Below are 14,498 nucleotides of genomic sequence, written 5' to 3'. Positions count from 1 at the left end.
TGTGAAGGATTAACCCTTTAGGTTCCACAGTGAGTATAACAAGCATGCTTTACTGCATATACAGACTGATTTTACTGTTGTGGATATAGTAATACTTTAAAGTCATAGTAAACCTGGGGTTAGGCTTTAAGATTCAGACAAAAAAAAATGAAACACATACTTCTTAGGAAACATTAGGTTTCATTGAAACAAAAATTTTTGTTTATAGCAAAGTTTAAGTTTTTGTGCTGATATAGATGTGCACTGCTGCTAGATTTATAAATAACCACATTTCACTTAGTTAATTTACCAGGAGCCCTCTACAGTATATTCTCTCCAGAGTAGACAAAAGTGCTGAGTCTGACTACTATCTTGACTGCACTTAATAGTTTAAGATGCAGAATGTTAATAAATCTGGCTTTTAACCAATGGTGTGAAAAAAATCATAGTATGACTCCACAGCTTTTGTCTGTTTGAACTGTATGAAAGGCAAATAGAATCCCTGCTGTTTGAGACTGACATTTCACAAGTCACAGTGACAGAGGTTGTTGACTGTAAATTGAATGCAAATAACACCAAGTGCTAGAGTCAAATAAGCAGCCATATCAATAGATGTGACAGTCAACTAAACACATTTCACTCCAGGATATTCAATCAGAGAAACATACAAACTGAGTACAGCAGCCAGGAACTAAGTAAGCTTTTGACATGCCACATTAGTCAGAGAAAATGTCAAGGTTTACAATTACTCCTTGCCTCCCTTTGTTAGCTGACTTTGACATGGTACTCTTTTCATATGGAGTTCTCTCCTTGTTTCATTGCCATTTTGGCCCCCTTTTTTAATGTTTAGATAACCTTTATGCTCATAGTTCCTGTTCTTTTACTAGTAGTTCTCTTCCTCTATTTGCCAGTGGAGTATGCGACTTATGCCAGGGGTTTTCTCTTCTGCAGCTTCCTTGTGTTGCCAGTGTGTTCCCAATATGTTTCACACCAGTTAAAAAAAAATGTATAAACTAAAAAAAATGCCGTCCCAAAGCCATTATAGTTTCACTTACAAGTTTGCCCTACTTCTGGTGTGATTTCTGCATTGTTTTGTCTACCCTACAGTCTCCACTGCTGCCTAATGCATATAGTTTGGGTATTGTATAGCGCAAGTACCTACCTGATTAGATATTTTGCTGCACTGGCTATATATGTCACCTCAAAGCTTTCACCCACCAGTCTGTGCTCCCTGATTTCCCTTTTTCGGACTTATCTGTATAGTTCAGATTTTCTCCCTGCTGTATGCTTATTTCCTTATTTCAGCGCTTGCTTCTCACCCCTCTTCTTTTGCAGTGTCTCTCTCTTTTGCAGTGGCTGACTTTCTCTGTAAGAAAAAAAGGAAAGGGCCAGTGTACAGTAAGTGCTGAAAGAGGGAGCCATCAGAAAACCCAGTAAGTTGAATATAACAAGCTTGAAGCAATGGAGTTGAACTTGCAGATAGTGGTGGTTGAAAGTACTGGAGATGGCAAAAATTGACTCTTCACTAAGCGTTATCTTGCATAGGGAGTTAATGCAGCACAAAAACACAATTACAGGGTTTCTCTGAGGAAGCCAGGGAAATTGGCGAGAAAAATACAGACTTTCTTTATTTTTGACTTAACAGAATATTTTAGTTGAATATTTTATAGAGCCATGTATTATACAACATTTTAATTGATACTTTCATTATGCCTATATAAGCTTGCAGTTTACTTTTGTAATAGACATAAACTAGTGTAAGTTGTGCCTAAAAATAAAGCTTAAGTGCTGTTAGTGGGTTTATATGTTTACTTAATCATATGACCTGAAAGACTTCATTTTTGCATTCTAAAATGCTTCTTGATTACAGATATTTCCAACATGTAGAGAAACTGACATTTTTACAGGTGCTTGTAACGCATGCATATGTATTTGGGTTCCTAAAGTTTATTGTTTTGATGGTCTTGTTGACAGATTTTGATGTTTTCTTTAGATCCAGTTCATATTTGTGCTTTTGGGGTTAAAACAGGAGATGTAAATGAATGTAATCCTTTTAATAGTGAACAGTAGAAGACGCGATAGAGAGAAAACACTGTACACATTTCTCTTCATTGCATTTAATAAAAATGATTGCACCAGAAGCTTTGAAAACACAGGTCTGCGGATCATTGATTGAAGGCATGACAATAAAGTATTAAGGATATCAAGAAGCAGCAGTAAGAAATTACAAAAAGTCACCAAACCATTCTCAATATCAAGAGTGAGGAACTAAGGTTTAGGTATGGCAATTGGCAGATGAGTGAGAAACAACTCAAATGGGCCCGTCCCTAATACTCCAAAACTTCAAGACACACATGATGAAGGAAGCTCATAAAGGGACCTAATTTATTGTAACTTTGCCACATTTTCTCTGCACTATGATCTATCTAGTGGCTCAAATAGTACCAAGCCCTAACTAGTTATACAAAGTACTACTTAGCCATAGTTGTTCATAACCACAAATCCTGGCATACCCAGCATATTTGACACTCAGGGCAGATCGCCACCTCTATAACCATTTTTTAAAAATGTTTTTTGAATAATAAAGATAGGGAGAGAAGAAACCTAGTGTAGTTTCTATTTTATTGGTATGATTGGAGAAGTGTTACCTTACATTAGTGTTCACTGGGAGCTCCTCTTAATAGATCAATGGTGTCAGTAATTTTATTACTTAATAGAGACAAGGCTCCCCTGCTTTCCTTATTACTTAGTAGGTACCATTAGGCAGTAAATCCACCCAACCAAAAAGCGTGCACATACCACAACCTCCCCATTGCTGACACCTGGGGTGAACAGCTCCCACCTGCTGTTATTAAGCCACTAGTTACACTGAAAGTGGGAATGTTTGCAGGTATAGAAGTGATAAATATGTAGCTGGTATTTCTGTGTAGATGGGACACTGAGGGATATTTATTTGATGGTGGTGGAGCATAAAACCTACCATATATTATTTCTTTAAATGATTAGAATACTGTTCAAACATATTTTGTGTATTTTTCATTTAGCAGAGTCTCAATATTTTTTCTCATGCCAGGCTCAAAGTATTTTTAAAAAGAAAAGGAAATCTAGCATCCAGGACCATCTTATTAACACGTTGGACACAGCTCTCTCACTAACAAAGCAAAACAAAGAAACATCCTGTTTTAAGTTTACAGATCATAATGGAAGGAAACCGAGAGATGGAAGAAACCAAAAGAATATTTTGTCCTCAGACTTCAAGCAAATGTGCAACTTTCAACTTTCAAGGGCTATGTTAAAAGAAGGTATTTTGAATTCCTCTCTGTGGTGTAGGGAACTCCACTCAGAACTGTTGCTGTTTAGGGTGCCCATGAGTAAGTTGGATCATCTGTTGGCTGTTAAATAGGCAATTTCATCAGTATATTTTGGTTTTATAATTAAACCAACCAATAGCATCTGCATTAATGTTTTGACTGTCATTTAGAATATTTAGGGTTGTAGATGATAATGGGCATATGTTTTAACAGACCAACAAAGACTGTGAGAATACTGATTAATTGTAATGAATAGACTCTAACTGCCCAACACATTGGAGAAGATTTACAAAAACTGGTGCACACAGCTCTACATAGTAACCAATCAGCTTACAGGTTTTATTGTTAAAGCTTAATTGAACAAGCTGAAGTTTGAAGCCGATTGGTTACTATGCACATCTACAACCCAATTCTGTGTGCACCAGTTTTAGTAAGGGCTTGTTTACACTTAGCTAATTTCTAGCTCTTGCCAAACGCCCCTATAGCGTTTGACAGGCGTTTGGGAAGCGTTTTTAATGCCCCCCAAACCCCCATGCACGTTTTTGAGGCGTTTGATAGGCGTTTCCCAAGCGCTAAAACCGCATCACAAGTGCCTGCCAGGCGTTTGAGGAGCATCACCATAGACTTGAATGGGAGGTTTCAACTCCTCCTGACTTGACATGAGGGGTCAATTTTGCTGTGATACTAGGCTTACTGTGAACGGCACTGTGTGCTGCCATGTGTAGAGTTTTAAAACGCTTCCCAAATACCTGTCTAACTCCTGCTAACAAAGCTAGTGTGAACTTAGCCTAACACTCCCATTGATGGACATGGATACCTGGGGTAAATTTTAACATGACATTATCCTGCACTATTAGTATGGCAAGTGGTGTCCACCATAAATCTTGCCCAGTATTTTTGAACAAGGTGAGCAGGCATAGCTGTATAATGCTGGCTATACATAGTTAGAAAAACGTTAAAATGTGACCCCAGAAGTACAAGAAACGAAGAGAAAGATCTTTCTTTTATCTACAGTTGGCGAATAAGGGTTCACAAATGTCAAAAAACCTTTACATTATTTCCTCCGATCATCACAAAATTTATGATGTTAATCGATAATATATTGACAATTGGCGGAAATATTTTGATACAATGATGGCATTATTGCATGCACGTTCGACATATCTTTATAAATCTGACCATTTTTTTCTAACGATATTCTAACCGTGTAAGACCAGCATATTAAACTTGGCATGTTTGTGGTTTTCAGTCTTCTGGCTTGTCATGTTAAAAGGAATTGCCTAAAAAAATCAAGGAAACCCAAATACAACCTTCCAGCATTAGAAATCGTGGTAAATAAAGATATCCTTCCACAGGTCTAAATTGTGTGAATCAGATTATCAGTTGCCCAGTTACATAGTCTGGCTGAAAAAAGACAAAAGTCCATCCAGTTCAACCATAAAAAAAAAAAAAGTTATAATCCTATACCCACAGTTGATCCAGAGGAAGGCAAAAAAACCCAGGAAAGCATGATCCAATTTGCTCCTGCTGGGAAACAAATTCCTTCCTGATCCCCGAGAGGCAATCTGGTATTCCCTGGATCAACTTTACCTATAAATGTTAGTATCCAGTTATATTCTGTGTATCTAAGAAAGAATCCAGGCCTTTTTTGAAGCAATCCACTGAGCTGGCCAGAACCAACTCTTGAGGGAGTCTATTCCACATTTTCACAGCTCTCACTGTGTAGAAACTTTTCCGTGTTTTGGAGATTAAATTTCTTTTCCTCCAGATGGAAAGAGTACCCCCTTGTCCTCTGTGATGACCTCAGGGTGAATAGCTCTACAACATCTACAACGAGTTCATTATATGAACCACTGATGTATTTATACATGTTGATCATATCCCCCCTTAATCTCCTCTTCTCAAGAGAGAATAACTTGAGTTCCTCTAATTCTTCCTCATAGCTGATCTTCTCCATGCCTCCTATCAGTTTGGTTGCCCTTCTCTGTACTTTCTCCAGTTCCCCAATGTTTTTTGTGAATTGGTGCCCAAAACTGAACTGCATATTCCAGATGAGGTATTACTAATGATTTGTACAGGGGTAATATGATATCTCTCTCTCTGGAGTCTATATTTCTTTTAATATAAGAGAATTTTGCTCGCTTTAGAAACCGCAGCTTGGCATTGCATGCCATTATTAAGCTTGTGATCTACCAGAACTCCCAAATCCTTCTCCACTATTGATTCCCCCAGTTGTACTCCCCCTAGTATGTATGATGCATGCATATTCTTAGCCCCGAAGTGCATAACCTTCCATTTATCAACATTAAATCTCATTTGCTACATAGTTGGTCAATTAAACAGTGCATTGAGGTCAGCTTGTAAGTTGGAGACATCCTGTAAGGACGTTATTCCACTGCAAAGCTTAGTGTCATCTGCAAAGACTGAAATGGTATTTTTAATCCCAGACCCGATATTGTTTATAAATATATTAAAAAGTAAGGGTCCCAACACTGAACCCTGGGGTACACCACTGAGGACCCTAGACCATTCAGAGTATGAATCATTAACCACTACTCTTTGAATACGATCTTTTAGCCAGTTTTCTACCCATTTACATACAGATTTTTCCAAGCCCGTAGACTTTACTTTACAAATTAGCTGTGTGTGGGGAACTGTGTCAAACGCTTTTGCAAAATCCAAGTATACCATGTCCACCGCCACCCCTCTGTCCAAGGTTTTGCTCACCCCCTCATAAAAAGAAATCAAATTTGTTTGACAACTCCTGTCTTTCATGAATCCATGCTGTCTGTTGCTTTAAAATATTTAAGCAAGAAACTCTATCTATGTGGTCTTTTATTAAACTCTCCAGTATCTTCCCAACTATAGAAGTTAAAGTAACAGGTCTATAATTACTTGGTAAAGATTTTGACCCATTTTTAAATATTGGCAACACATTGTCCTTACACCAATCCAGTGGTACTATGCCAGTTATTAAAGAGTCCCTAAAAATTAGAAACAATGGCTTTGAAATGATAGAGCTCAATTCTTAAAGGACCCGTGGGTGTATGCCATCTGGTCTAGGTGCTTTATTCACCTTTTATACTGTCTAAATATTTTTGGATCATATTAGTTGTGAGCCAATGTGGATCATCTGGAGCGTCAATGCCATGCCCATTATGGAAAAGAGCTCCCCCATGCTCCTTTGTATACACAGAGCTAAGAAGGTATAAAATATATTTGCCTTCTCTTTGTCCCCAGTCACCCACTCTAGATTATTTTGTAAAGGGCCTACATGCTCAGACCGGACCTTTTTACCATTAATATATTTGAAGAATTTTTTGGGGTTGGTCCTGCTATCTTTTGCAATCTGTCGGTTTTTTTTTTGTTTTTTTTTTATTTTTGTTGCCTTTATTTCCTTTTTGCATATTCTGTTATATTCTTTGTAATGTTTAAAAGATGATAGCATTCCTTCATTTTTATAGTTAATAAAAGCTCTTTTCTTACTATCTATAGCTTTTTTAACTTTGGCCTTAAGCCACATGGGTTTGATTTTTAGCCTTTTAAACTTGTGAAAATGGGAATATATTTTGCATTGTGTTCACATACAGTCTTTTTGAAAAACTCGCATTTCTGTGTTGTGTTCATTGATACCAATATTCCCTCCCAGTCCCACGTTCTTTTATATGGACCTTTGTAATAAGCTCTGCATGGTTTGAGATTACCAGGTCCAGCAGAGCATCATTCCTAGTTGGGGCTTCTATGAACTGTACCATAAAATTGTAGGTTTAAAAATGTTTGCCCTTTAACTGTTCCTGTAGTACCATTACTCCAGTCAATTTATGGATAGTTAAAATCCCTCATTATTATCACTGCCCCAGCCCTTGCAGCCCTTTTGTTCTGTGCAAGGAGCTGAGTTTCCACTTCCTTATTAACACTGGGGGGCCTATAACCAACTCCAATGATTACCTTTGTAGTACGCACCCCCATGTGCAGTTCCACCCATAATACTTCAGCCTTCTCACACTCTCCATCAACTAGGTGCTCTTTCACACTCGCTCAGAGATCACTTCTCACATAGAGACAGACACCACCACCTTTCCTATTTACTCTGTCTCTCTGAAAGAGAACATAGCCAGGAATATTAATGGCCCAGTCATGTGAAGAATAAAGCCAAGATTCAGCAATACCAATTAAATTATAGTTCTCTTCATGCAACAAAGCTTCCAACTCACCTATTCTGCTTGGCAAACTTCTGGCATTGGTGAACAAACACTTTAATACATTGACACCTTGTTCACACGTATTTTGCATATTTTGTATTTTCATACAAATGGTAACAATTCCTCTGGTTGTTTGTAACATGGGAACCTTCTTATTATCTGCCATAGCCTTCCCCCCCATCTTTCCCCATTCTACCCAGCAATAAGTACTGACCCCTGTCTGATCTGTCTACCCGGTTATAATCTTATTCTCCCTCCCCCTCCATCCTAGTTTAAGTACTCCTCCAGCCTTCTCATAAACCTCTCTCCTAGCGCAGCAAGACCCCCTTCCATTTAGGTGCAGACCATCTCTAGCATATAGGTTGCACCCCAATGAAAAGTCAGCCCAGTGTGCTCTAGAAACCCAAATTCTTCCCTCTTACACCAGATCTTCATCCATGCATTGAGTTCTTCATCTCCCCCTGTCTTTCCTGAGTTGCTCATGGCACAGCTAATATTTCAGAGAATATCACCTTGTAGGTCCTTCCCTTCAACTTGCAGCCTAGTTCTTTAAATTGATTCTTAAGGAGCTTCCACCTTCCATGTATTCTGTCATTGGTTCCAACCTGAACCAAGACAGCTGGGTTATGCGCAGCCCCTCCCTGTAATTTATCAACCCGGTCCACCACATGCCGAACCCTGGCACCTGGGAGACAGCAAACCATTCGGTTGAGGCAATCCTGGCGACAAATTATTCTATCAGTCCTTCTGATTAGAGTCCCCTACTACCACCAGCTTTCTAGGCCTTCCTGCACTACCCTCACCACCCCCCTCCCAGATGGTCTGCCCTCCCGGCTGTTAGGGATAGCGGTGACATCCAGGGCTGCCACCCCCACATCTTCACCCAACTTGGCAAATCTGTTTGGGTGCTCAAACCCAGGGCCAGCCTTCTTTTTCTGCGAGCCCCTACTACTCCTTCTCATTACAGTAACCCATCTTCCTACCTGATCATCCTGATTAGCCCCTCCGCCCTCCACATCAATCCCATTAGCTACCTGCTCAGAGAGCAGAAGACCCCTTTTCAAGGTTGTCGGTTCTGCCCAGTGTTGCAACTTGCTCCTCCAGATCTCTAACGCGTGATAGTTCTTGCACTATTGATTATATTTTTGAACTTGGCAAATACATTGTTCTTCATGCTTTATGCCATCAGGTTCCAATGTTATTTCAAGGTGTATGTAATGAATAATCTAGTTGTATCATGTAGTATAAATGCTGCTGGAACTAGTGCTCTGTAGAATATGCCATAAATGATCTTGAGAATTTGAAGGTAAAGGATGAGTATATTGCCACTGTCTAGACTCTATTTAAAACATAAATGTATATCAAACGATAAAGTGGTATTTGTATGGAGATTATACATAACTGCTGATTTTTCAGTGCAACACATTGGGGTTGATTTACTAAAATTGGAGAGCACAAAATCTGGTACAGCTCTGCATAGAAACCAGTCAGCTTCCAGGTTTTATTATCAAAGATTAATTGATGAAATTGAAGTTAAAAGCTGATTGGCTACCATGCACAGCTGCACCAGATTTTGCACTCTCCGGTTTTAGTAAATCAACCCATTATGGCAAAAATTGATCCAACAGTTGATTGTGGCTCATTCCTACTTATTTGTTATGCAAATAGAGACATTTCTATACTCTCCCTAAATGATATTGAAAACAATTCATATAATTTAGATATACTGTGTGTGTGTGTGTATATATATATATATATATATATATATATACACAGTATATACCAGTCATATTGAAAATGCCGTGCAAATCATGAAGGGTACATAGATCAATTCATTCAACAAAGGATGCAGTGAAAAAATTGTGCAGTCTCAATCCAACAGTCTATAATCAATTATAAGTAGAAAAACCACTCATGAAAAGAAGGTCCTGTTCAAAGAAGTGCAACCTTTGAGTCTTAGGGTCTTATAAAGTTGTGCTCAAAACTTTTCATACCCTTGGAGAATTGATATTATACAGTATTTACCATTTTTAAAGAAAATGTGTGAGCAGACAAAACACATTTCTTTTACTTTTTATGGGATTCATGTGCAACTGCAGGTCATAACAGAATGGTACAATCATAAAACAAAACATGGTAACAAGTAATGAAATGACCCCTGTTCAAAAGTCTTAGTTTATCATCAATGACAGTGTGTGGTCTACTGTAGTAGTTGTTTAAGGCCCCAAATTCTTGCAGATGATATAGCTGCTCATTTGTCTGGGAAAGATGACTCCAGGTCATGCAAATTCTTTGGTCGTCTTGCATGATCTGCTATCTATTTTCAGATAATATTCCTCGTTCATCTTACCTGTGCCTCTAGAGCTCACACTCCCACAAAACATCAGTGAGCCACCACCACTTGTCACTGTAGGCTGTGTTGACCCCTCTTCAAACTTGGCACTTATGGTTGTGACCATAAAACTCTATTTTGCTCTTGTCACTCCAAACTACAGTGTGCCAGAAGCTGTGAGGCGTGTCAAGGCATATTGTAACTGGGCTTTTTTGTGGTATTGGTGTAGTAAAGGCTTCTTTCTGGAAACTTGACCATGCCGCTCATTTTTGTTCAAGTATCGTTGCATTGTGCTCCTGGAAACAACCACGCTGACTTTTTTCCAGAGCAGCCTCTGTTTCTCCAGAGGTTACCTGTGGATTTTTCTTTGTATCTGAACAATTCTTCTGGCGGTTGTGGCTACAATCTTTCTTTTTCTACCTGACCTTGACTTGGTAACAAGAGATCCCCAAATTTGCTGCTTATCAATAGGCGATTGAACAGTACTGACTGACATATTCAAGGCTTTGGATATCATTTTATATCCTATTCCATCGTTATAAAGTTCCATTACCTTGTTACACAGGTCTTTTGACAGTTCTGTTTTGATCCCCATGACTCAGTATCTAACCTGCTCAGTGCATCCACATGAGCTAACAAACTGATTTGACAATTTCTACACATAAAAATCCACAGATGTGGGAAATTAACCTTTAGTTTCCATTTTAACCTGTGTGTTACCTTGTGTGTCTGTACCAAGGCCAAACATTCCTGGGTATCCTAGATTGTAAGCTCCAAGGAGCAGGGCCCTCAAATCCCTCTTGTATTGAACTGTATTGTTGCTGTATTGTCTCCCGTTATATTGTAAAGCGCTGAGCAAACTGTTGTCGCTATATAAATCCTGTATAATAATAATGTAAACTTTTGATCAGGGCCATTTGGATGATTTCTGTTAAGATTTAATAAGGAGCCAAACAATTATGTTATACATATATTAAATGGCTTCATAAGATCACTATACTTAAATAAAAGACAGGTTTTTTTTTTGCATGATCAGGGCCCTTTGCCCAGTTTAATTCCAGCTCCCTCTAATGGCAAGTGTTAGCAGCATGAAACAGGAGGACCCAGTACTTGGATTCCACAGTGTAGCTAAATAAACCTCACCATGAGACTTTGGACTGGTGGATCTCCTTATGAATGTTGGGGATGGGAAAATTGATCCTCTCTGTATCCTGGAGGATCCTGACGAATGCCAGACTGAAGTATTGGGGTGGTGGTCTGAACAATCTCTCAGTCCAGGTGTTGGCAGGCTTGAGAAAGGGGGACCTGCCCCGAAACATGTTGCATAGCATTGTGTCCATCGGAGAAAGTGTTGTTGGACAAAGCTGTATGCAGCAGGCCCTGGTGTGGAGCACAGCCCTGTGCAATGGGATCTCTCCTTATTCCTTAGCCTGTTAGCTCTGCAAGTGAGGATTCTAACTGAAGCTTTTTTTTTTTTTTTTTGTGTACCACTGGCCATGGTGTTTGCTTTTTTTCATTCTCCTCTGCTAGGAGGCTGGATACAATGCTCAGCCTTTCTACTAACAAATGTGAGTGCAATCTTAATTTGGTTTTATTCAATAAAGTGATTAATTGTGCAAGACCTGTGCACATCTGTTTTATTTCCTTTTCTATGCTTCTAAATTGACCATTTCTCAAATGATTTGTCAGCTTATTTGTCAAACTTACGGTCTATAGGGCAAGTTTCTACCATTTCTCGGTGACCACATTCTACTAGGAATGTTGGAACTTCCTGGGCTATTCTTAATCATGCTTTGATAGCGCAAGTTTGTAAAACTGTTACCTGGTTTTCTGTTCACTTTTTTTGAAAGTTTTGCCAACTGTAAATTTGAGGACGTGGACGCTACCTTTTGGTTGGCATGTTTTGCAGGCTGCTGCGAGAAGTTCTCACCTTTTTTGGTTTCATTTGGGCCCATTCGGCTTTTTGTCGTGTTGCAATCTTTTCATATTCACACTATGGGACATCCCTATCATAATGGATGTGAAGGTGCTCTGTGAATTTTTGGTTTACCTGTAAAATCCTTTTCTTGGAGTACATCTCAGGACATGAACCCTTACCCCTTCCCTTTTGTGGTTCCTGGCTTGCTATAAAAGCTGAAGCCTTGTTTAACAGGGAGGGGTTGTCTGGGAGGGGACTTCCATTTTGTTTTTTTTGCCAGTGTCCAATCACTTGAAGCTGGAAGCATAAACCTTATCATAGTGAATGTGAAGATGCTTTATGTCCCATGATGTACTCCAGGAAAAGGATTTTACAGGCAAACCATAAATAATCTCCTTTTGCACTTCAAGTGGGACCTTCTTTCTATGAGTGCTATGTGTAAGTCTTTGCAACAAAGGAATTGTTGTGCTTTTGAGCAATGTTACTTTGTGCTGTTTGACCACTTTGCAGCAGGTGGTCAATCAAATAAATGGAGAGAGCAAACAGGTGCAAGGGCCACCACTACAGTGTATCATTAGGTTTGGTTCACATATGTGAAAATCCGTGTAGCCGCACCACCCGCACAGAGGAATGCGGACCCGCGGGTGGGTGCCATTAGTTCTAATGGCACGCTGCCCGCACTGGAAAACGCAACCATACTGGGTACCGAGATTCCCGTGCGGACTGCGTTTTCAGAAGGAGTGCAGGGACTTCTTTGCTGCATGGCATAGGAGTCCATTCAAATTAATGCACTCTCGTGCCCGCGCAAAACGCGGCCCGCTCGGCCGCAGATATGTGAACCAGGGCTTAAAAACAATTTATTAACAAATTGTAGGTTGCACTCTCAAGAGCAAGTAAGTGACAGGAGGAAGTACCAAGATTCGCAGCACCATAGCTCAGCATCTATGAGAGAAGCTGGCAGCCAAAAGAGATGCCGGGTGTCGCTGCATAGAAGCTGGGACTCATCTATTGAATTGAAAGCGGCTGCGATGATAGGGACACATGTCCCCTACATGGTGCAGACATCACTCAAGGAGCATGTACAGTCTATGGACGCATTTTTAGGTGTATCTGCCTCTTCATCAGCATGACTGTTTATGACTGCCCACTCATAAATAGCAGCTTGCCAATCAAATATGGTGAGAGAGTTATACTACTGATGTGTGTTGTGAAGGGAGTGAAGCACAGGCACTTAACCATGTTCATTTCTTGCCCTGTAAAATATATTTAAACACTGCATGGTTTATAGACTTTTCATTGATTTATTTATACTGTTGGATTGATTATGCACAATTTATAGCTTTTCATTGTATGATTTGTTGGCTCGATAATTGATGTATGCATCTTTGTTGATTTGCACAGTCTTTTTATCATGAATTATAATAATTTTTATATATTCACGGTTTGTTACATTGTAAAGGCAGACCGCATCATTACCTGGTTTATTTGCATTATAAAACCTAATAAAATTTGTCAAAAACAATACTTTTAATGTTTTATTTAGGAAAAAATATATATATCTTTTTTTTTTTTTTTTTTATTTCACCTTATGATTACAGATACAGATACAGATGAGGATGAAAATGTTTTAAGGAATGAGTGGTCCTCTCAGTCCAGGCCTCAACCATACAGTATGTGCAGTATGCTGTCTCGAAAAATGAAGAATTTTGATCGGTCACCATCCCCAGAACGGATTTCTTCATGCTATAGAACTGGCAAACATAAGTCAGTCAGCAGAAATAAGCAGTTTCGTTTACTCTTGATGGATCGAGAGGCTGGGTTATCATTCAGTGATTCAACGGAGGACTCATTTGACCAAGGTTATTAGCTTCACAAAGCAAACATTTTAGCTCCTAGTGAAAACCAAGAAACTTCTGCTATCACAGTTGTCTTTGGATGGCTGTCTGTCTGTCGTGCTGCTTCAACTGCTTTACTTTATCATTTTTTTTAACCTTATCCTATTTTGGCTCTTTGTGCGAGCTGTTTAGTCTTCCATCAGTCTGCCCTATTGCTTTTTTGTTTTGTTTTTATAATATGTGGCATGAAACATGCATCTGAAAATGTTTTGTACTAAAATAACACATGGGTGTGATTTGTTGTATCATAAAGTTTTATCAAATTAAAAAAATTTAAATTTTTAACAAAAATGGTGTACTTTGTGTCTCCTGTGATGCATTCTAAATTATTAATATAGGTCTGGCTTCTATTCATTCTGCTTCTCCTTATCCTGTACCCTTTGCATCACTCCAAGGATCACCATGTTGCTGATGAAGTCTTGCAGTGTTCATTGTTCAACTATCCCTCATTGAAGATAAATGTGATGTGTGTGTATCTGTTTACATTTATCTGTCTTTCTCTATATATTTCAACTAATATCTAACATGCCTGTGTGTGGGTGTATGTATAATAGTAAAAAAAAAAAATATATATATATATATATATATATATATATATATATAAAATAAAATTTTAAGTGTATGTTGTCTGTTTGACTGTCATTTTCTATTGTCTCTCTCTATGTGTATATATATATATATATACACACACATACACACATTTTAATTGTAAGTATTGCTGAGGCTCTTTGTAATTGTATTTGAGCCTTGGGTTGATAAAATTACTAGTTTCAATAAAATGAAAGATGTAAATTATAGTTCATTTGTAATAAATTGAAATGAATAATAATGAAAATTAAAATGTATTCTTCTGTGTTTTTT

At 38.6% G+C, this 14,498-nt stretch overlaps 1 protein-coding gene across 6 annotated transcripts in view; it reads left to right on the top strand.

Annotated features, from left to right (window-relative positions):
• Positions 1–14,498, top strand: part of TNRC18 (trinucleotide repeat containing 18) — a 454,956-nt gene that overhangs the window by 224,748 nt on the left and 215,710 nt on the right. For 4 of the 6 annotated variants that reach the window (XM_089684713.1, XM_089684717.1, XM_089684712.1 and 1 more), the window contains 2 exons: positions 3,053–3,281; positions 13,341–13,601. In XM_089684713.1, the coding sequence (XP_089540839.1) occupies positions 3,053–3,281; positions 13,341–13,601 (490 nt within the window). The remainder of the gene's footprint in view (positions 1–3,052; positions 3,282–13,340; positions 13,602–14,498) is intronic. The other 2 variants (XM_089684716.1, XM_089684715.1) reach the window with 1 other exon arrangement.

This window comes from Staurois parvus, unplaced genomic scaffold, assembly GCF_062004578.1.
Source record: "Staurois parvus isolate SC_StPar_1 unplaced genomic scaffold, SC_StPar_1.0 ptg000353l, whole genome shotgun sequence".
Lineage (NCBI taxonomy): Eukaryota > Metazoa > Chordata > Amphibia > Anura > Ranidae > Staurois > Staurois parvus.
The sequence above is the reverse complement of the archived record's forward strand: the minus strand, read 5'-3'. Positions and strand labels throughout refer to the sequence as shown.